The sequence below is a fragment of the Agaricus bisporus genome (genome assembly GCF_000300575.1).
Source record: "Agaricus bisporus var. bisporus H97 unplaced genomic scaffold AGABI2scaffold_6, whole genome shotgun sequence".
Taxonomy (NCBI): Eukaryota; Fungi; Basidiomycota; class Agaricomycetes; order Agaricales; family Agaricaceae; genus Agaricus; species Agaricus bisporus.
Genome location: NW_006267369.1, coordinates 476,829 through 491,493, shown reverse-complemented (window position 1 = coordinate 491,493; position 14,665 = coordinate 476,829). Strand labels below are relative to the sequence as shown.

Here is a 14,665-nt window from a genome sequence, read left to right as displayed (position 1 = left end):
TGACGTGGTCTACTGGTGTCAAATTCATCATGCATCATGTTCTTTTCCGCTTCGCGGGAGGTCATGATTTTGATATATGATTTCTTAAGGCATTGTGTATTCCCATTAGAATTCCTCCGTCGTAGAAAGAGCTGTGTTCTTAGGGGGTGGATCGCCTGACGATGGACAAGTCGGTTCCGTAGCTATGGAAGATGACGAGATTTATGTTATATGCTGTCAAAAAAAATGAATGAAGAACTAGGACGAGAGAAGAGAGGTGGGCAGGGGATCAGGAAGTGTTATTTTTGTGTAGCATAATCCATTCTCATCCGTTCTCTAGATTATAATGTTGGATGTACAACATACTGATCATATTCATATCGACGGAACGGTATTGGCTTGGCATCATTAGCCATCAGTAACCGATTAGGCACAAACGTCCCGAAAACAGAGGAAGAGAAAAAGCATGGGGCCAATGAACTGCGGAAATGATATCACGAGAGTTTATTCTGGAGCTGCTTGGGGTCACAAGGCGAGAAGCAGTGGATTTTCTAGTGCGCAGCACTAGGTCAGCGACCAATGATAGGCCAAGTATTGGCTCGATGGATAACTCGGATACATGTAAACGAAAGCCGGACACGTCTAGTACGGACCGTACCGTTAGTTCGTAATGGGGTGCTTCGCAAGATACAGCATTCCCATTTTTGTGGTGAGTTTTTGTAGAAATGACTAAAGCGGGAAAAAATTATTCTTGAATTGGTACATGCATACTACAGTCCTCTAGCTTATACAGTATCCTGTCCGACATATTATTGGTTATACTTGACACCTTCCAGAACGCTTCTATTCCACTCAGTTTCCTTCGCATTCAGCGTTTATCATCAATATTCACGTGGTTGGACATAGGCGTGGAAATGACGGCCGCGATGGACTGGAACGAAATACTCGCGGAAACTAATGTTGTCGATTCTGTATCATTGGAATAAATAAATTAAAATGAGCGATTGAGCCATCCAAAGAGAACAAGGCACGCACGACGAATTATCGGGTTTTAAATCCAATTTACGAACCACGTTAGCAATGGTGAGATAGAGTTCGCACCAAGCAAGGCTGCGAAAAGAGAAAATAAAAAATAAATAAAAAAGAGCCAAGGTCGGATCACAATCAAGTGAACTCACTTGATGCCCAGACAACTCCGAGGTCCCTTCGAAAAGGAAACTAGATATTTGTCGAGGCTTTGATTTTCTTCACCGATCCATCTTTCAGGAATGAAAGACTTTGGGTTCGGAAATATTTCGGGATTGTAGTGTAGAATGGGGGCACCCATTGAGACGACTGTCTGCAAGAATAAAACATTTATCTAGTTGAGAAGGTCGCCGTTAGAATAGAACACTCACACCAGCGGGAATGGTTATCCCCAAAACTTCAGCATCCGAGGGACCGACGATGCGAGGAAGTGGGGAGACGACCCCGTGGCCCATTCGAAGGGCCTCTTTGATCACAGCCGTCTACGAATGTTGTAAGGACGAGTTGTTAAAAAGGAAAGGTATATATATTACGAAGTAGGGCAGTTTCTCGAGTTTCTCATAACCGATGAGGATACCTTTATCCGGCCAAATTTCCATCAATTCTTTGAGTAAAGTTTGGTGCACGAGTGGGTTGTTGAGGATGTGATATAATGCGGCAGTGCAAACGGTTCCAACCGTATCACTTCCCGCGAAGCGCATGTAGAGTCCTTCGTCGAGAAGATAGTTCTTTGAGAGTGTTGTGAAATTATGTCGTCCTTCAAGTTCACCAGTCGGGTTGGGCAAACTATTGTCTTTAGGGTCCGTTTCGAGTCGCATTGAAAATTCTTCCTTGTTCTTTGGGTTCAAGAAGTAATGATAAATGGTTTCATGGCCGCCTCGGCTCAAAGTTGACGGGTCCTCGAGAATCTGATCAATTTGTTCCTTGATCATCCTTTTCTGTTCTATAATTCCTGTCGTACTGGGTTTCAAGACGGATGCGAAGCATTCCGGAACGCTCAAGAGGACCTTCTGAACTAAAGGAAAATGTTTGAAGATCCAGATCATGGGTAGAGTGTTGTCGATAGCTGAAAGGATGGGGTGTTGGAAATTTGGAGCATCCATGGCATGGGATGAACGGGCGAAACAATAGGTGGTGATGACTTCGAGAGAGAGGGAGCGGAAAGCGAAGTCTAGATTGACCGGAGTAGAGGTGTAAGTGAGGAGCCGGGAAATTAAGTGGTCAATCTAAATATCAAGATGTTAAGTAGTCAAAATTTGTTGGAATGTATTACATACCTTGGATTGGATAACGTTCTCAAGGTCAAGGATGGCCTTTCGAGAAAAGAAAGGGCCGATTGCAGTCCGAAGCTGCATGGCTAGTTTGTGGTCGTGCATCGCGAAGACGGATTTGTCTGTTGCGAAGCACGAGTACATTTCCTTTTCTTTGATGAAACGAGTCCCGATACCGTAGATGTCGTGGTAGGCTTTGGGGTTGCTGAAGTGGAGCTGTATAAATCGCGTCAGTTTAGGATAGTTTTGTGGTGAACATTCAGGCTCACTTCGTTTGGACCGACCCTGACGACGGCACCTAGGAGGCAATGAGGTAATTTTTAATGTCTGGGATGACTAGGATATACCGTAGGTCTCGTGGAGCGAGAAGAGGTGTTCGAGCCACCCCCCATCCTTGACGATGTCGTAGTAGGCCCTGTATAATGTTGTGGCGGCAGCCAAAGGAGGGCCAGGATACTTGGACAGAGCATGGAAGAAAACAGATTTAACGGAGCGGGCAACGAACAAGAAGAGACTAGAGACCGCAACAGCTGAGGATATGTAGGTGAAAGGCACCTGTAACATTACCAGTCTGAATCGAACGACATTTGCAGGTATGACATTTATTCATTTGTCTGCATATCTTCGAGACGTTCTAGTTGACTAGTTGCATTAACAAAGAGCCTTAGATGGCATGGGTCAATTTCGTAGATCGGAAGCGCATTACGCTCTCCGGTCTTGCTGGTACCAGTCCAGAATCACCGAGTATGGAGACTAGATCGAGGTGTGTCATCGAAACCATGGCTGATACGGGTTGGGTTGCATTCTTGACAGAAGTTCACTGGAGCCGTACGAAAAAGGCGAGAGGATTACTGAATTGGTTGCCAGCTGGTCATCGGCTGCGCTTACATAAGCCATGTCCATGTCTGCACTCCGGAGCAGCTGCACTACACTTTCTTTTCTCCTTATCTCTTCACGACATACACGACCCTAATCTCACAGGTGCCAATGGCACAGGCGGTTTTCGACGAACATCCTCTAGAACAGTATCTACGCCGTACGTCTTCCTTTCTACATTCTACGCGATGCTCAACCATTGGCAGAGGCGGGTGATGACCCGGAACCCATGCCTGGCACGACCGCCGAACTGACGCAGGAGCTCGAGCTATTTTCGTTGCCTTTACTGTCAGATACAGACGACCCAGACACCGACACTGACACCCCCAGTTACCCATTAGAGGAGGAATGCAGGCCTCAGTTCTTAATATGCCTTTCTCAGGCAAGTCTCCTTTCGCAGATTCTCCGGCTTCATGGCAATCGAAGATGTCAAATATCTATTCCTGAGATGTTGACTTACAATCGCTGATAAACCCTCACCCCGACAGGTTGTCGAAACTATTCTAGCGAATGCGCAGCTCACAACGCCCACAAATCCATTCGTTGAACGATTCAAGTATAATGTTATTTCTTCGACACTCCTCTCGCCAAACCTCCCAAACCTCCACGCACACACTCAACTACACAATTCAAGTACATGTCCTCAGATACCTGGCAAGTTCTCGCATAGTCGGACGCCGAGTGAAGTCAATCAGGCTCCACAAAGTAGTGCTCTTCCGGCGCCACATCTTACAGATGTCGTAGCGGGTGAGGTGCACTATGGTTTATTGTCCGGCTTAACAGTCATTTTCTCCGTTCTATATGGCGTTGGTCTTACCACCTTGGCGATGTTGAGTCTATGGATAGGGCTCGCTGCCATATACTACTTGAGCGTCCAAAGCCAGAGTGCGCGACATCCTGATCTCACTCCCGTACGTCGCTTTTCTTGAAGTTCTTTCGTGGAGTCTCTTACAAAAAGGTTCCAGAGCCTTCGAACTCTTGACGACCTAATATCCACGAACGCCCGATGGGAATCCATCGTTCAGGAAGTGATGACTACTCTTGAAAAAGACGAACGTACCGTTCTCGGTTCATCGTCGTCCTATACATCTCCCTCTTCTCCCCTCCGCGCCGCGCTCCATTCCACCCTTCAAACGACAGAAACGCAATGCGATAACGTGCGGCACCTTCTTTCTGCTTTGACCTCACCGTCGGAACTCTCTCAGCTTGCAGAGATGTATGCGCCCTCGTCTCCTCAGAAATCGTATTTCACACAAATCGAGTCAGTGCCACGTGTGTCGAAGTCGTTTTCGTATCCCCATCACGCCCGACGGAGTGACGGAGCAGTATCCGTACCTTCGTCCTCTCCAACCCGTGTCATGCTCACTGACCATAAACGTATGACATGGAACGGTCCGTCTTCTACCTCAATGACACCAATGAAGAAGGTCTTGAAGCGTCGGTCGGATTTGTCGTCAGTTAGGCGAAGTTCGGCATCAGGCCCTACTGCGTCTTACAGTGCGCCTGTTACGCCATTACCCTCTAGTCCCCTTAAGAAGGTGTCAGAGATCTCAAACGCAGGTTCTCTGCACTTCGACGATCCATTTATTCACTCCCAGGATGAGATTGGGGCTGAAGAAGAAGGAGCCTCTTCGAGTTTCGCTGCAGCTGCGCTCAAGTTGCAACAAAATAGAATCCACGACGGACTGGAATCTTTTGCCAACGATCATCTTTCGCCGCCGCCCTCACCTCCCTTGTCAACTTCATACCGTCTGCCGTCGCGTATGAAACCAATTTCTCATGAGCCAGGGTATATACCAACCCTCAGCCCCCGCTCGACGCGACTTACGTCCATCCACGCCTCACGACAACCACTCTCACTTTCTGCACTACGACAGTCTCTTCAAGCCGCAATTGCTGCGAAACGTTATGCGTGCGCACATTTGCTTGCTTTGAGGTTCACTGGCGATGATGCTGGAACAGCCACCCTGTGCCAGACATTCGCTAATGCAGCTGGGCATGGCACGGGGGAAGTAGAAGCAGGATATTGGGATGATGTAAAGAGTATTATGGAGTTACTCATTGGGGCACTCAGTGATACCAGCGCTAGGTTATGTGAAGCTCTCAGAGTAGTGGACGCTATGAGATTGAGAGATCAAACGCCTACACCAGTTGGATCCGTCGATTTAGGTCCATCAAGTACAAGTCCTGGTTCTGAGCTCGCTGAAGTGAGAAAGTTGATTGCGGAGAAGGAGGGAAAACGGACGAGATTGAGTGAAATAATGATGGCGGGCCAGGACATGACCCGGACTGTCGGAGGAGTCGTCTCGTTTGCACCTATGCCAAGTCCATTGAGTAGGTTTGCGGGACACGTCGCGACTATCCAAACTGCTCTAGAAGACTCGAGGAGACACCTAGAGAATTGTGTCAGCAACCTCAAATCTTCAGATCAACATTCCTCGTTATTCTCGTCCGCTGAGCCTCAAGGAGCGTTCGACATTGGTAATGAGGATAGCGATCAACATCATCCTGCATTACGAGCGTACGAGAAGCTACGGCGTGAACTTGGTTTTGCTTTAAGGGAATGCGAGCGGGGACGAAATCGACTTTTGGATATCGTGAAACCACCTCAACCGGCCGGTATGGAGTTTGAGGAGGAGCAAGGGGAGTCACCAGATGGTGTCCCTGGGTTAGCGCACGACTCTCAAAGCGACGAGTCAGAAAAGCATGACATGTCGCCCCTATACTCCGAAGATGGGACCAAAGATGTTGTGGAAGTCGTCAATCCTGATGAAAGAGGAGATATTAATGTCAGATTCCTGGATGATGCTTCTAGAGAACTTCTTCTCGGCGTAGACGTGGACCATTTACCACCCGCTCACCTTGGCCCTGAACAAGTTTTCGAAGCTGACACTTCGGCGACTTCTGATATATCGCCTATCAGACCGAAATCGAAATTGAGTAGAGATGAGCGGATTAAACTTGTTAAAGCGCGGCGAGAGAGCGGGCGGGATATCGGAGGAATGGGGGTGGACTTAAAACCTTCGCCTCCTATTCATGGTGATGAGGACAATGATAGGGATGAAAGGGGAGGAGGGTATGATGAAAAATGGGGCCCTGGTGGAGATGTAGTGCAAGAGTTGAAGGATGTGATATGGAAAGTAGGGGAAAGGAGGCGGAAGGTACAGGGAGGAGAATCGGCCCAACGAATTCAAACTCAGTTGAAATCGACGGATCAACTGGCAGTGTCGGAACAGCAATCTGTGACTGAGGATCAACCGAAGACGGAGATGCAAGCAGTGCCGGAAAGGGATCAGCCGTCAATATCGGATGAACAAGGAAACGCCAAGTCGGTGGTTCACGAGTTGAATACGACGGTATCCTTACCCGACATGTCAATATCTACGCCGTCAAAGTTGCCATCACTTGTTTCTAATCCTCGACCTAGACGACCGACTTCTACAAGAGTATCTTCTCCTTTGGCGAAAAGTAGTGCCGAGTCATCTAATGGCTCCCCTCAGTTGAGGTCGAGATCTCGACGGGTCTCCTTGATCCCAAGGAGATCTAGTAGCGTCGCGATGAATCCTACAGACCTTCCTTCCTCGGTTATACCGCAACGGGCTAGCATGATGAATATGGCTTCTTTGTTGGAGAGTTTACGAAAGGAGGTTGGGGCGCGGGGTAGTAGAGATGGAGAACAAGTATTAAGTGCTGAGTGAGCTTTGTTTCCTTATGACTGTGTCCTTTCTATTTGGGATTGCCAGCAGTGTTTTAATTGTTATGGGTATACATATACGTGACCCCCCTTCTGAAACTCCCCTTTTATGTTATTCGCTACTCTCTTCTACTTTTTGATACCCAAAAGGGAGTTCATGTTAATTTAGGTTCTGTATTGTTTTTCTCCCCACCTTCCTCTCTCTCTCTCTCTCTCTCTGCGCTATGCACGTAGTATAGACAAATGTGGTCGCTGTCACTCGTTTTTCAAAGTCACTCATTTGGCAATTTACGGTCCTTTCCTTAGCTTTTGAATGTGTGTGTTTCACGACCCTCTGATGATGATGACTTTATTCCTTTTCCGTTAGTACACTATTATAGTTTTCTTATTCTTTAGTATTTTACTTTGAGCTCTGTTATATTCTCGAATGTTCCATGAGGTTTGCAATTCTACTTCCTCGAGTTACATCTTGGGTTTTCAATGTTTAACTGGCGCTTCCCCTGATTTGGGGGTAGGTGGAATTTAAATGGAAATGCCTCGGTAAGATGAGCTGTACCTCCAATCAATTGGGAAGTTCAAGCGGTTGGGACATCTGAGTATGAGACTATGCGGTACATAACAACGTATCAAAGAGTAGTATACGAATTCTTTACATGCGGACCACGAGCCTTGAATAAGCAGCAATGGCATCCATCGGCGTGTAGACTCGAATAATGTTGGAACTTAGGGCCTATCACAATAATACCCCGGCTTGGACTAGGGAATTGGCAGTGACATTCCCGCTCCTTCATTGAAGATATACCTCTAGGCTCTTGTATTACCTTTTCTCGCTACTCCTGTTCTCTGAGACTTCTCCCTCTCTCAACACGCTGTCGAGTCTTCTTCTCTCTTACACGTCATGTCGCCACTGCTTCCCTGTCACACTCTTACCTTCTTGGTCCGAAAGCCGACGACGAAGGCCAATGATGTCGATGCAAGTTTCCCTACTACATTACAGTGTTTTCTCAATTTGAAATTTCAAACATCTACTCATGCTCATAAAAATTGTCTTCTACACATGAGCATTTCCTCATTTTAATTCACAGATGGCCAGATGTCGAAAGATTGAAAGAAATTGTTTTATCAATTAGATTGCTTCTCGGAGCTGCTGCTCAAACTTCTGTTGTGGCATGCGCCGGCGCATGCGTTCTATTATTAGAGCATTCCATTTGGCGTTGTTAATAGTTATTGACACGTTGTTAACATGGATTTCAATGCGGCGAGATAGAAGCTGGATGAAACAGTAAACCCTCCCTTGCTTAAATACCACACACCATCATGAAGTCGTTTCAAAGATTCGTCCATTCCATTGCATCTCACTTCAAAATGTCCTCCCCTCAGTCTCCAGACCTAGATGATGACGTTCACCAGATGTGGCCTAGTGGGAATTATGACACATTTCCAGTCGGGGTTTACCGGGAGTTTCTCCTGACACAGTTCACGAGAGGTGGGGGAGCAATTGTTGGCCCAAACGACTGGTATCTCTCCCGAGCCGAGGCATATAAGCACACTAAAAGGGTGCAACACGAACGTTTTGTGGCTACTATAGAGCGGACTCCTCGACTTCCCAAGCCCTCAGCTGAGTCAGCTCCAGCTTCCCACGCCGAGGACATTAGGCCAGTTTATCTTACTATCGAACGGAGCATGGACCGAAATCAGGACGCAGAAGGATCGTCTGGTTTGGGGGCTAATAGTCCAGCAGCGCAAACCAAGGAGGATGAGAAACGGACACACTCCGACGCTAGTTCTCTGTCCGATTCTTCAAAAGATTCCTTCCACTCAGCAGAGTTCCTCGTCAAGTTTTCACATGGAGCAAAACCCGCATACGATAAAGTGTCTTACAAGTCGGTTATCAGTGAAGCTGGAAAGTATGAGTTACTTGGGAGCATTGACTTTCCTGCTCCCTCGGCTATGCTACCTCATGAAGAGGATTCTGATGCCATTTTTACCGAGCTTTTGATGAACTCTGATAACGACCAAACTGAAGGCCCTTCATCCCGCACCCTGTGCACTAGTACCCATCCACTCCCCTTCGTTTCTTTGCCCACATTGATCAGCCTCGCCGACACTATTGGAAAGCACAAGCCACTCTATACGCTAACCAAGAACAATTGTTATTGGTTCTGTTCCACACTTTTCTTTGCTCTTCGTCAGTATACCTCTTCCGAAATCAGTGTTCCAGTTGCAAAAAAGCCTAGCATCATTATCAAACCGGATGATGATGTCAAAACCATCAGGAAGGCTTTCAAGACGGCAAATCTCGATCCTGGCCACTATGGTATATTCGAGATTATGAGTATCCCAACGGACGAAAAAATTGAGAACCTTTTAAAAATTTGGGCGCCTGAACAGGAGAAATTGGATAAACTAGTTCGTAATTTTGTTTCTCACTGTTGCCTGTTTTTTTTTCTGATTTGAGTGCTAGTATCGTACTCGGCGGCTTAGATGCATCCAAGCTGACAGGGAGAAGACGGAGAAGGCAGAGAAAGCAGTGAAAGAGGAGAAGGAGAAAGCAGAGAGAGCGATAAAGGAGAAGGAGAAAGCAGAGAGAGTGATGAAAGAGGAGAAGGAGAAAGCGGAGAGAGTAATGAAAGAGGAGAAGGAGAGAACCGAAAAAATGAAGGACAATCAGCGACAAGAATTACGGGCCATGGGCTGGAATGAGGAGAAGATCTTGTGGTTCTTTAGAGAGTGAAATTGACTGCTTGGAGATAGAAATAAATTTATTCAATGCACGGTTTACTGATGAATGCGATCGGCGATGGTAATTCCAACTTCAAGTAGATGTATGAATGAAGGAAAGAGAATAAGACCAAAGTTTCACTTGAGCTTGAGCCCCGGCTGGCTCCAATGAGCATTGTCAACGACGACTACCTGAGTAGTCGACTCGCAGTGTCGACTTGGCAAACGCGTTCTGCGGCACATGCTGAGAGTCAAATGCAGCCCGACATTACCAAAGGGCCAGCTCGCTTATTTAGCTCGTCGCTTTCCGCATTCATTGGTCTCCTGTAAAGTACCGTTTCAAATCCTAGTACAGCCAAACATCACGTGATGCATATCAGTCAACCACGTGCATTTATTTCTCGACTTTCACTTGGAATTTCAAGTTGAGTTCACTCTAGCACATCCCCTTGAATCTCGTCTCCTATTTTTCTTATGACGACGAGCACATCTGCTGTCTACTCCGCTCTCCTGAACCACTTCAAGCCTCACCGAGCCGAAGCCCTTTACCGCATACGAGTGAACGGCTTTTGCCTTGTCACTGGCATTTTGTTGACCTATCTCTTACCCATTCCGTCACTCCACGAAGCTATCGGCGTAGTTCGTGGATATCCTGAGTCTGCTTCAGGCGAGGGATTGTATGGGTGGTTTTGTATACTCGGTGTGTTCAGTCCCATTTCTTTTTGTCTTTGCCGGGTATTGACCTTGGTTTCGTAGAAATCCTAGCTCTTACCCTTTTCTCAATCAACTTTCTTCATGGGATATATGCAGTGAACTGTCCTCGCGCCTCGTTACCCCCAATTGCTTCGCCAAATAGACCTAAGGGAATAAGGAAGGCTTCGTTAACACCTCAACGACCGTTTAAATTACTTTCGCCACAGGTGCTTTTTCCCCCGCCTTTACAACGATACCTGTAGATTGACATTCTTATACTCTGCTTCAGTCGAGCCCGCAAACACAGAAGCCATTCTCGTTTTCGCCTTCCTCTTCATTTGGTCGATCTATGACGACGAATTACCCCACATCACCCGCCTCGACCCCATCGAGAGTAGTCCATTACACAGCGCCACCTACTAATTCCTCTACAACGTCGCAAGCATCAAATTCATCGAGTATCAACATACTCTCCACGCCGAGTCCTGTAATATCTGCGTACCGAGGAAAGCATCTCAGTAATAGTGTTGGTCGTCAGTGTTTTCTCTCTCTTTTTACCTCTTGCAAATGATGGTTCTGAGGATTTGTTATATAGGCGCATTAGACGGCTCATTTCTTGGGCAGTTTACATCGAATGATAGAAATGATGATGATTAGTTTTTTCTTGTTTTATTTGTGTTCATGGTTCATCAAAAAGCAACATCTTCTAACTCGTACCCTTGCTCTGAATTCCGCGATACGCTCTGTTAATACATTGTAATAGTTCAAGCCCAATCAAATGGCTCCTAGAAAGGAACCATGATTTCAGGCATCCGATACTCGAATTGTAAAGGATGTCGATGATCTTCGAGCACGATTGAAAGCTCTTCACGTAAAAAGAGGGGCGTATGATCTATAGCGTCTACAAACGACAGGTAGGTAAGTAGTAATTTGAGAGGGATACAAACGGCTGCACGAGTATGGTTGCAACCCAAAACCGAAAGAGTGTGTAGTCAGGGTATAAAACAGGGTATAGAATTGTCCACGATTCTGAAATCCTTAAAGCCGCTTCTTGAACCAAGAAACCGTCTGTTCTAAAGATTTTTCGAACGCCTCTTTGATCTCGGGTAACTGCGTATTGGGACGGGCGGCGAAACCATGAACGGTACCTTTCATTAAGCAGTTAAGACTTTGATAACCAGGAAAATCAAGTATTGAAGTGCATACCTTTGTAGTCTTGGAACTCGTATTCCACTCCACGCTTATCGTCCTTGGCGCGTTGAGCGAGTAGCCTTTCTGCCTTTTGGCGTTTGGCAGTCGGGAAGGTGAAATCATCTAAGAAAATCGTTTGTTTCCGCACTGATATAGGAAGCCTAGTACGAACCTTCCGCGCAAACGAAAGACACAGGAATAATAAATTTGTCGATGAGCTTCAATGAAAAGTTACCGGGATGGCAAATGACCACCGTATCAACGGCATCTGTGGCTGCCAATCGTGCACAACAAGCACCACCGAAACAATACCCGACGGCTCCCATATTCTCGTATTTATTGTCGGCTTTGATCTTGTTAATGAACTAGGAAGCGATAGCTTTAGAACCCAAGGAAAAAAGTAACAGGGTAATTGCTTTGACGTACGTTCTTTATGCGTTTATCAACGACGCTTGGTCTGTTGGATATGATTTTGCCGATTTTGGGGAGCATGGTCATGTAAAAGCGAGACCATCCTAGGAAACCAATCTTTTCTCCTGCTTTCTCTGGCATTTTCAATTCGCTTTCCTTTATAAGAGGTTTCCCTGCACACAAAGGAGTTAATGAATCATCAAATGAGAGTGACTTGATCAAAAGACACATCAAAACAGAAAATCCTCACCTGCCCAGATATCGGGGACCCATACATCACAATGTAATTGTTCAGCGAAATAATCCGCCATGATTTTCGGGTTGTCCAGTCCCAATCCAAAAGCATCGGTCAAGAGTAAAACGGCTCGTTTGTGTTCTGAACCTTCCCCTCCTTTCGGTGCGGCGGCGAAATATGAACCGTCGTCTTTGATTACACCTTTGGGAGTTCCGGGAAGGTTAGCGCCTGTGGTGCAGTCCGGGCATGACATGACTTCTGTTGTTCTAAGTAAGGAGTGAGCGAAGAAGAGACAGGTGGGGTAGGATGTTTGATGCAACGTTGAAACGTGGAACTCTGTAAAGGTCAGCTAACTATTCGCTAGTACTTGAATTGAGAAGTGGGAAGACAGTGGGAACTGAACCGATGATGAGGGGTCAACACTTTCTTGAGTAATTCGCACGCGCGACTGGTTTCAACATGATTGACAGCTGGAACGTAACATTTCCCGAACCGAGCTACAACCGCCTCAACCCTGTTGATCCGTCACCCAAGGGATCAACTCCTGCTAGCTCCGATACAGCGTCACCTTAGACAAACAGTGTATCTAAAATTCTGAAACAAACCATCGGCCTGAGACAATACCCTCTATATAAACAGACACTGCAGAATCTATTCCTTCCTTCGTCTGTGATTTTCTCTCTATCCATCTCTTTGTCTGGATTTCCTTGCATCTGGTCCTGAACTCGCTCAAGTCGTGCTTGAGAGGAAACTTTTGACGACCATTACCTTCGCATTGCGGCGACTGTGTAGTACGTCGCGGCCAAGTATTAGTCCAGCAAAGCACTACTGATTCACAGCCCTAATTCAGGTCGAAGCTTCTGTGTTGCGTGAGTCTTATTAGAAGATCATTCCATTCGAGGCTTCTTGCTGACAGTTGTTCATCGATGATTCCAACACGATAATAGAAGCTCGACGAGTTACTAGACCTTTTTTCTTTTATGCGACGCTATGCAGTCAATTCGCCAGCTCATCGATTCAATCGCGGCTCGCTTCATCATGTCCGATCATGATTCTTCTGATATTCCAAAGGATTTATTTGACCCTCATCGAATATGGATCGGTGTCGACGATCAGCTACAAGCTGTGAGGACTTACCGAGACCAGCTGATTTTCCATTATAGTTTTCAAACAATCATCGGCCCAGATGACTGGTATCTCTCCCGAGCAGAGCTATACAAGCACACTAAAGGGGTGCGACCCGAACGTTTCGTGGCTACTATAAAGCGGACTCCTCGACTTCCTAAGCCCTCGACTTCAAGTTCATATCATGATTACGAGGACGTTAAGCTGGTTTACTTTACTATTGAACAGAGCATGGTCTTAAATCAGAATGCTGAAGGATTCTCTGGTTCAGGTTCTGACCCTCCGGCTGGGCAAGTTGAGGAAAGTGGGAAACAGACAGACTCGAACATTGATTCTACGTCATATTCTCCAAAGGACTCGGATTTCTTTTATGGATCGGAGTTTGTCGTCAGGTTTACACGTCGTGCGAAGCCCGTACCGTTGAATTCGATTTTTCTAGCTGGGAGATATGAGCTACTCGGAAGCATCGAGTTCCCCGCTCCCTCGGCTATGCTACCTCATGAAGAGGATTCTGACGCTGCTTTCACTGAGCTTTCGATGAACTCTGGTACCCACCAAACTGAAGGCCCCTCATCCCGCACATCGTGCAACAGTAGTACTCATCCACTGTCCTTCGTTTCTTTGCTCACGTTGATCAGCCTTGCCGACACTATTGCGAAGCACAAGCCGCTCTTTACACTCACCAAGAACAATTCTCATTGGTATTGTTCAATGATTTTCTTCGCTCTTCGTCAGTATACCTCTTCAAACGTCATTGTGCCTGGGACACGCAAAGCAGGTATCATTATCAGACCGGATGATAATGTCGACACTGTCAAAGAGACTTTTGAGAAGGCAAAACTCGATCCTGATCAATATGGCATATTTCAAATCATGAGTATCCTGGAAGATGATACGGTTCAGGGCCTTTTGGAAAAATGGAGGCCCGAACGTGAGGCAGTGGACAATCTAGTTTGTAGTCGCGTTTTTCTTTCACCTATCTTACTGCTGAAAGGGGCGCTAGGTTTGTACTGAGCGACTTGAATACATCAAAGCTCAAAGGAAGAGGGTGGAGGAGAAAAAAGAAGAGGGGAGAGAGATAGGCATGGCCTTGGGCTGGAGTCGCTGGACCGAAGAGATGATCGCGAGGGAAAAAGAAAAGGGGAGAGAGATAGGCAAGAAAGCGGTAGAAGAGAAGCAGGAGCGAATCAAAGAAGAGCAGCGGCAAGAATTACAGGCCTTGGGCTTGACCGAGGAGAAGATATCATGGGTTTTTAGAGACCGAAAAGACTAAGTGCACATGTATCAAAATTATGAATCATCATTGTCTGCTCTAACATCTAGAGGACTTTCAAAGTGGGCTGACTAAAAAGCGAGACTCTTGATTCCAGCGTTTCAGGAGGCATGGTGAAAAACTTCTTGTACCCGAAAATAGCTGAAATATGAGTTTGACTTGAATTCAGT

General features: G+C 46.4%; 7 protein-coding genes across 7 annotated transcripts; 5 read left to right on the top strand and 2 right to left on the bottom strand.

Annotated features, from left to right (window-relative positions):
• Nucleotides 1-953: 953 nt before the first annotated feature.
• AGABI2DRAFT_205504 (hypothetical protein) lies at nucleotides 954-2,840 on the bottom strand (the record flags this gene model as incomplete). The annotated part of the gene is made up of 6 exons (XM_006461618.1): nucleotides 954-1,089; nucleotides 1,158-1,318; nucleotides 1,377-1,487; nucleotides 1,539-2,176; nucleotides 2,279-2,481; nucleotides 2,614-2,840. The coding sequence occupies 6 exons, from the start codon at nucleotides 2,838-2,840 to the stop codon at nucleotides 954-956; spliced, it is 1,476 nt and encodes a 491-aa protein (XP_006461681.1).
• Nucleotides 2,841-3,227: 387 nt separating this feature from the next.
• On the top strand, nucleotides 3,228-3,880 carry AGABI2DRAFT_193080 (hypothetical protein; the record flags this gene model as incomplete). The annotated part of the gene is given in 4 exon segments (XM_006461617.1): nucleotides 3,228-3,312; nucleotides 3,359-3,529; nucleotides 3,540-3,544; nucleotides 3,639-3,880. Coding segments are annotated over 3 exon segments (276 nt in total), but the record flags the coding sequence as incomplete, so codon positions are not given.
• A 1,303-nt stretch (nucleotides 3,881-5,183) lies between these two features.
• AGABI2DRAFT_193079 (hypothetical protein) lies at nucleotides 5,184-5,922 on the top strand (the record flags this gene model as incomplete). The annotated part of the gene is made up of 1 exon (XM_006461616.1): nucleotides 5,184-5,922. A coding segment is annotated over exon 1 (720 nt), but the record flags the coding sequence as incomplete, so codon positions are not given.
• Nucleotides 5,923-8,211: 2,289 nt separating this feature from the next.
• On the top strand, nucleotides 8,212-9,580 carry AGABI2DRAFT_178730 (hypothetical protein; the record flags this gene model as incomplete). Its single annotated transcript, XM_006461615.1, has 2 exons — nucleotides 8,212-9,255; nucleotides 9,311-9,580. 2 exons carry the CDS (start codon nucleotides 8,212-8,214, stop codon nucleotides 9,578-9,580), a joined length of 1,314 nt encoding a protein of 437 aa, XP_006461678.1.
• Nucleotides 9,581-9,988: 408 nt separating this feature from the next.
• Nucleotides 9,989-11,054, top strand: AGABI2DRAFT_185797 (hypothetical protein). The gene is made up of 4 exons (XM_006461614.1): nucleotides 9,989-10,267; nucleotides 10,324-10,487; nucleotides 10,550-10,793; nucleotides 10,856-11,054. Exons 1-4 carry the CDS (start codon nucleotides 10,042-10,044, stop codon nucleotides 10,915-10,917), a joined length of 696 nt encoding a protein of 231 aa, XP_006461677.1. The 5' UTR covers nucleotides 9,989-10,041; the 3' UTR covers nucleotides 10,918-11,054.
• A 62-nt stretch (nucleotides 11,055-11,116) lies between these two features.
• On the bottom strand, nucleotides 11,117-12,569 carry AGABI2DRAFT_193078 (hypothetical protein). Its single transcript, XM_006461613.1, has 5 exons — nucleotides 12,113-12,569; nucleotides 11,878-12,035; nucleotides 11,624-11,816; nucleotides 11,467-11,574; nucleotides 11,117-11,408 (listed from the first exon to the last, which is right to left on the bottom strand). Exons 1-5 carry the CDS (start codon nucleotides 12,348-12,350, stop codon nucleotides 11,299-11,301), a joined length of 807 nt encoding a protein of 268 aa, XP_006461676.1. The 5' UTR covers nucleotides 12,351-12,569; the 3' UTR covers nucleotides 11,117-11,298.
• A 566-nt stretch (nucleotides 12,570-13,135) lies between these two features.
• Nucleotides 13,136-14,495, top strand: AGABI2DRAFT_178728 (hypothetical protein; the record flags this gene model as incomplete). Its single annotated transcript, XM_006461612.1, has 2 exons — nucleotides 13,136-14,173; nucleotides 14,226-14,495. The coding sequence occupies 2 exons, from the start codon at nucleotides 13,136-13,138 to the stop codon at nucleotides 14,493-14,495; spliced, it is 1,308 nt and encodes a 435-aa protein (XP_006461675.1).
• Nucleotides 14,496-14,665: the final 170 nt, after the last annotated feature.

Coding starts and splice junctions, on each gene's coding strand:
- AGABI2DRAFT_193078 (XM_006461613.1), bottom strand. CDS start 12,350: ATGTCATGCCCGGACTGCACCACAGGCGCTAACCTTCCCGGAACTCCC. Junction 11,575..11,623: donor GTCTTTCGTTTGCGCGGAAG/GTTCGTACTAGG, acceptor CGATTTTCTTAG/ATGATTTCACCTTCCCGACT. Junction 11,409..11,466: donor CGAGTTCCAAGACTACAAAG/GTATGCACTTCA, acceptor GCTTAATGAAAG/GTACCGTTCATGGTTTCGCC.
- AGABI2DRAFT_185797 (XM_006461614.1), top strand. CDS start 10,042: ATGACGACGAGCACATCTGCTGTCTACTCCGCTCTCCTGAACCACTTC. Junction 10,268..10,323: donor TGGGTGGTTTTGTATACTCG/GTGTGTTCAGTC, acceptor TTGGTTTCGTAG/AAATCCTAGCTCTTACCCTT. Junction 10,794..10,855: donor TCTCAGTAATAGTGTTGGTC/GTCAGTGTTTTC, acceptor TTTGTTATATAG/GCGCATTAGACGGCTCATTT.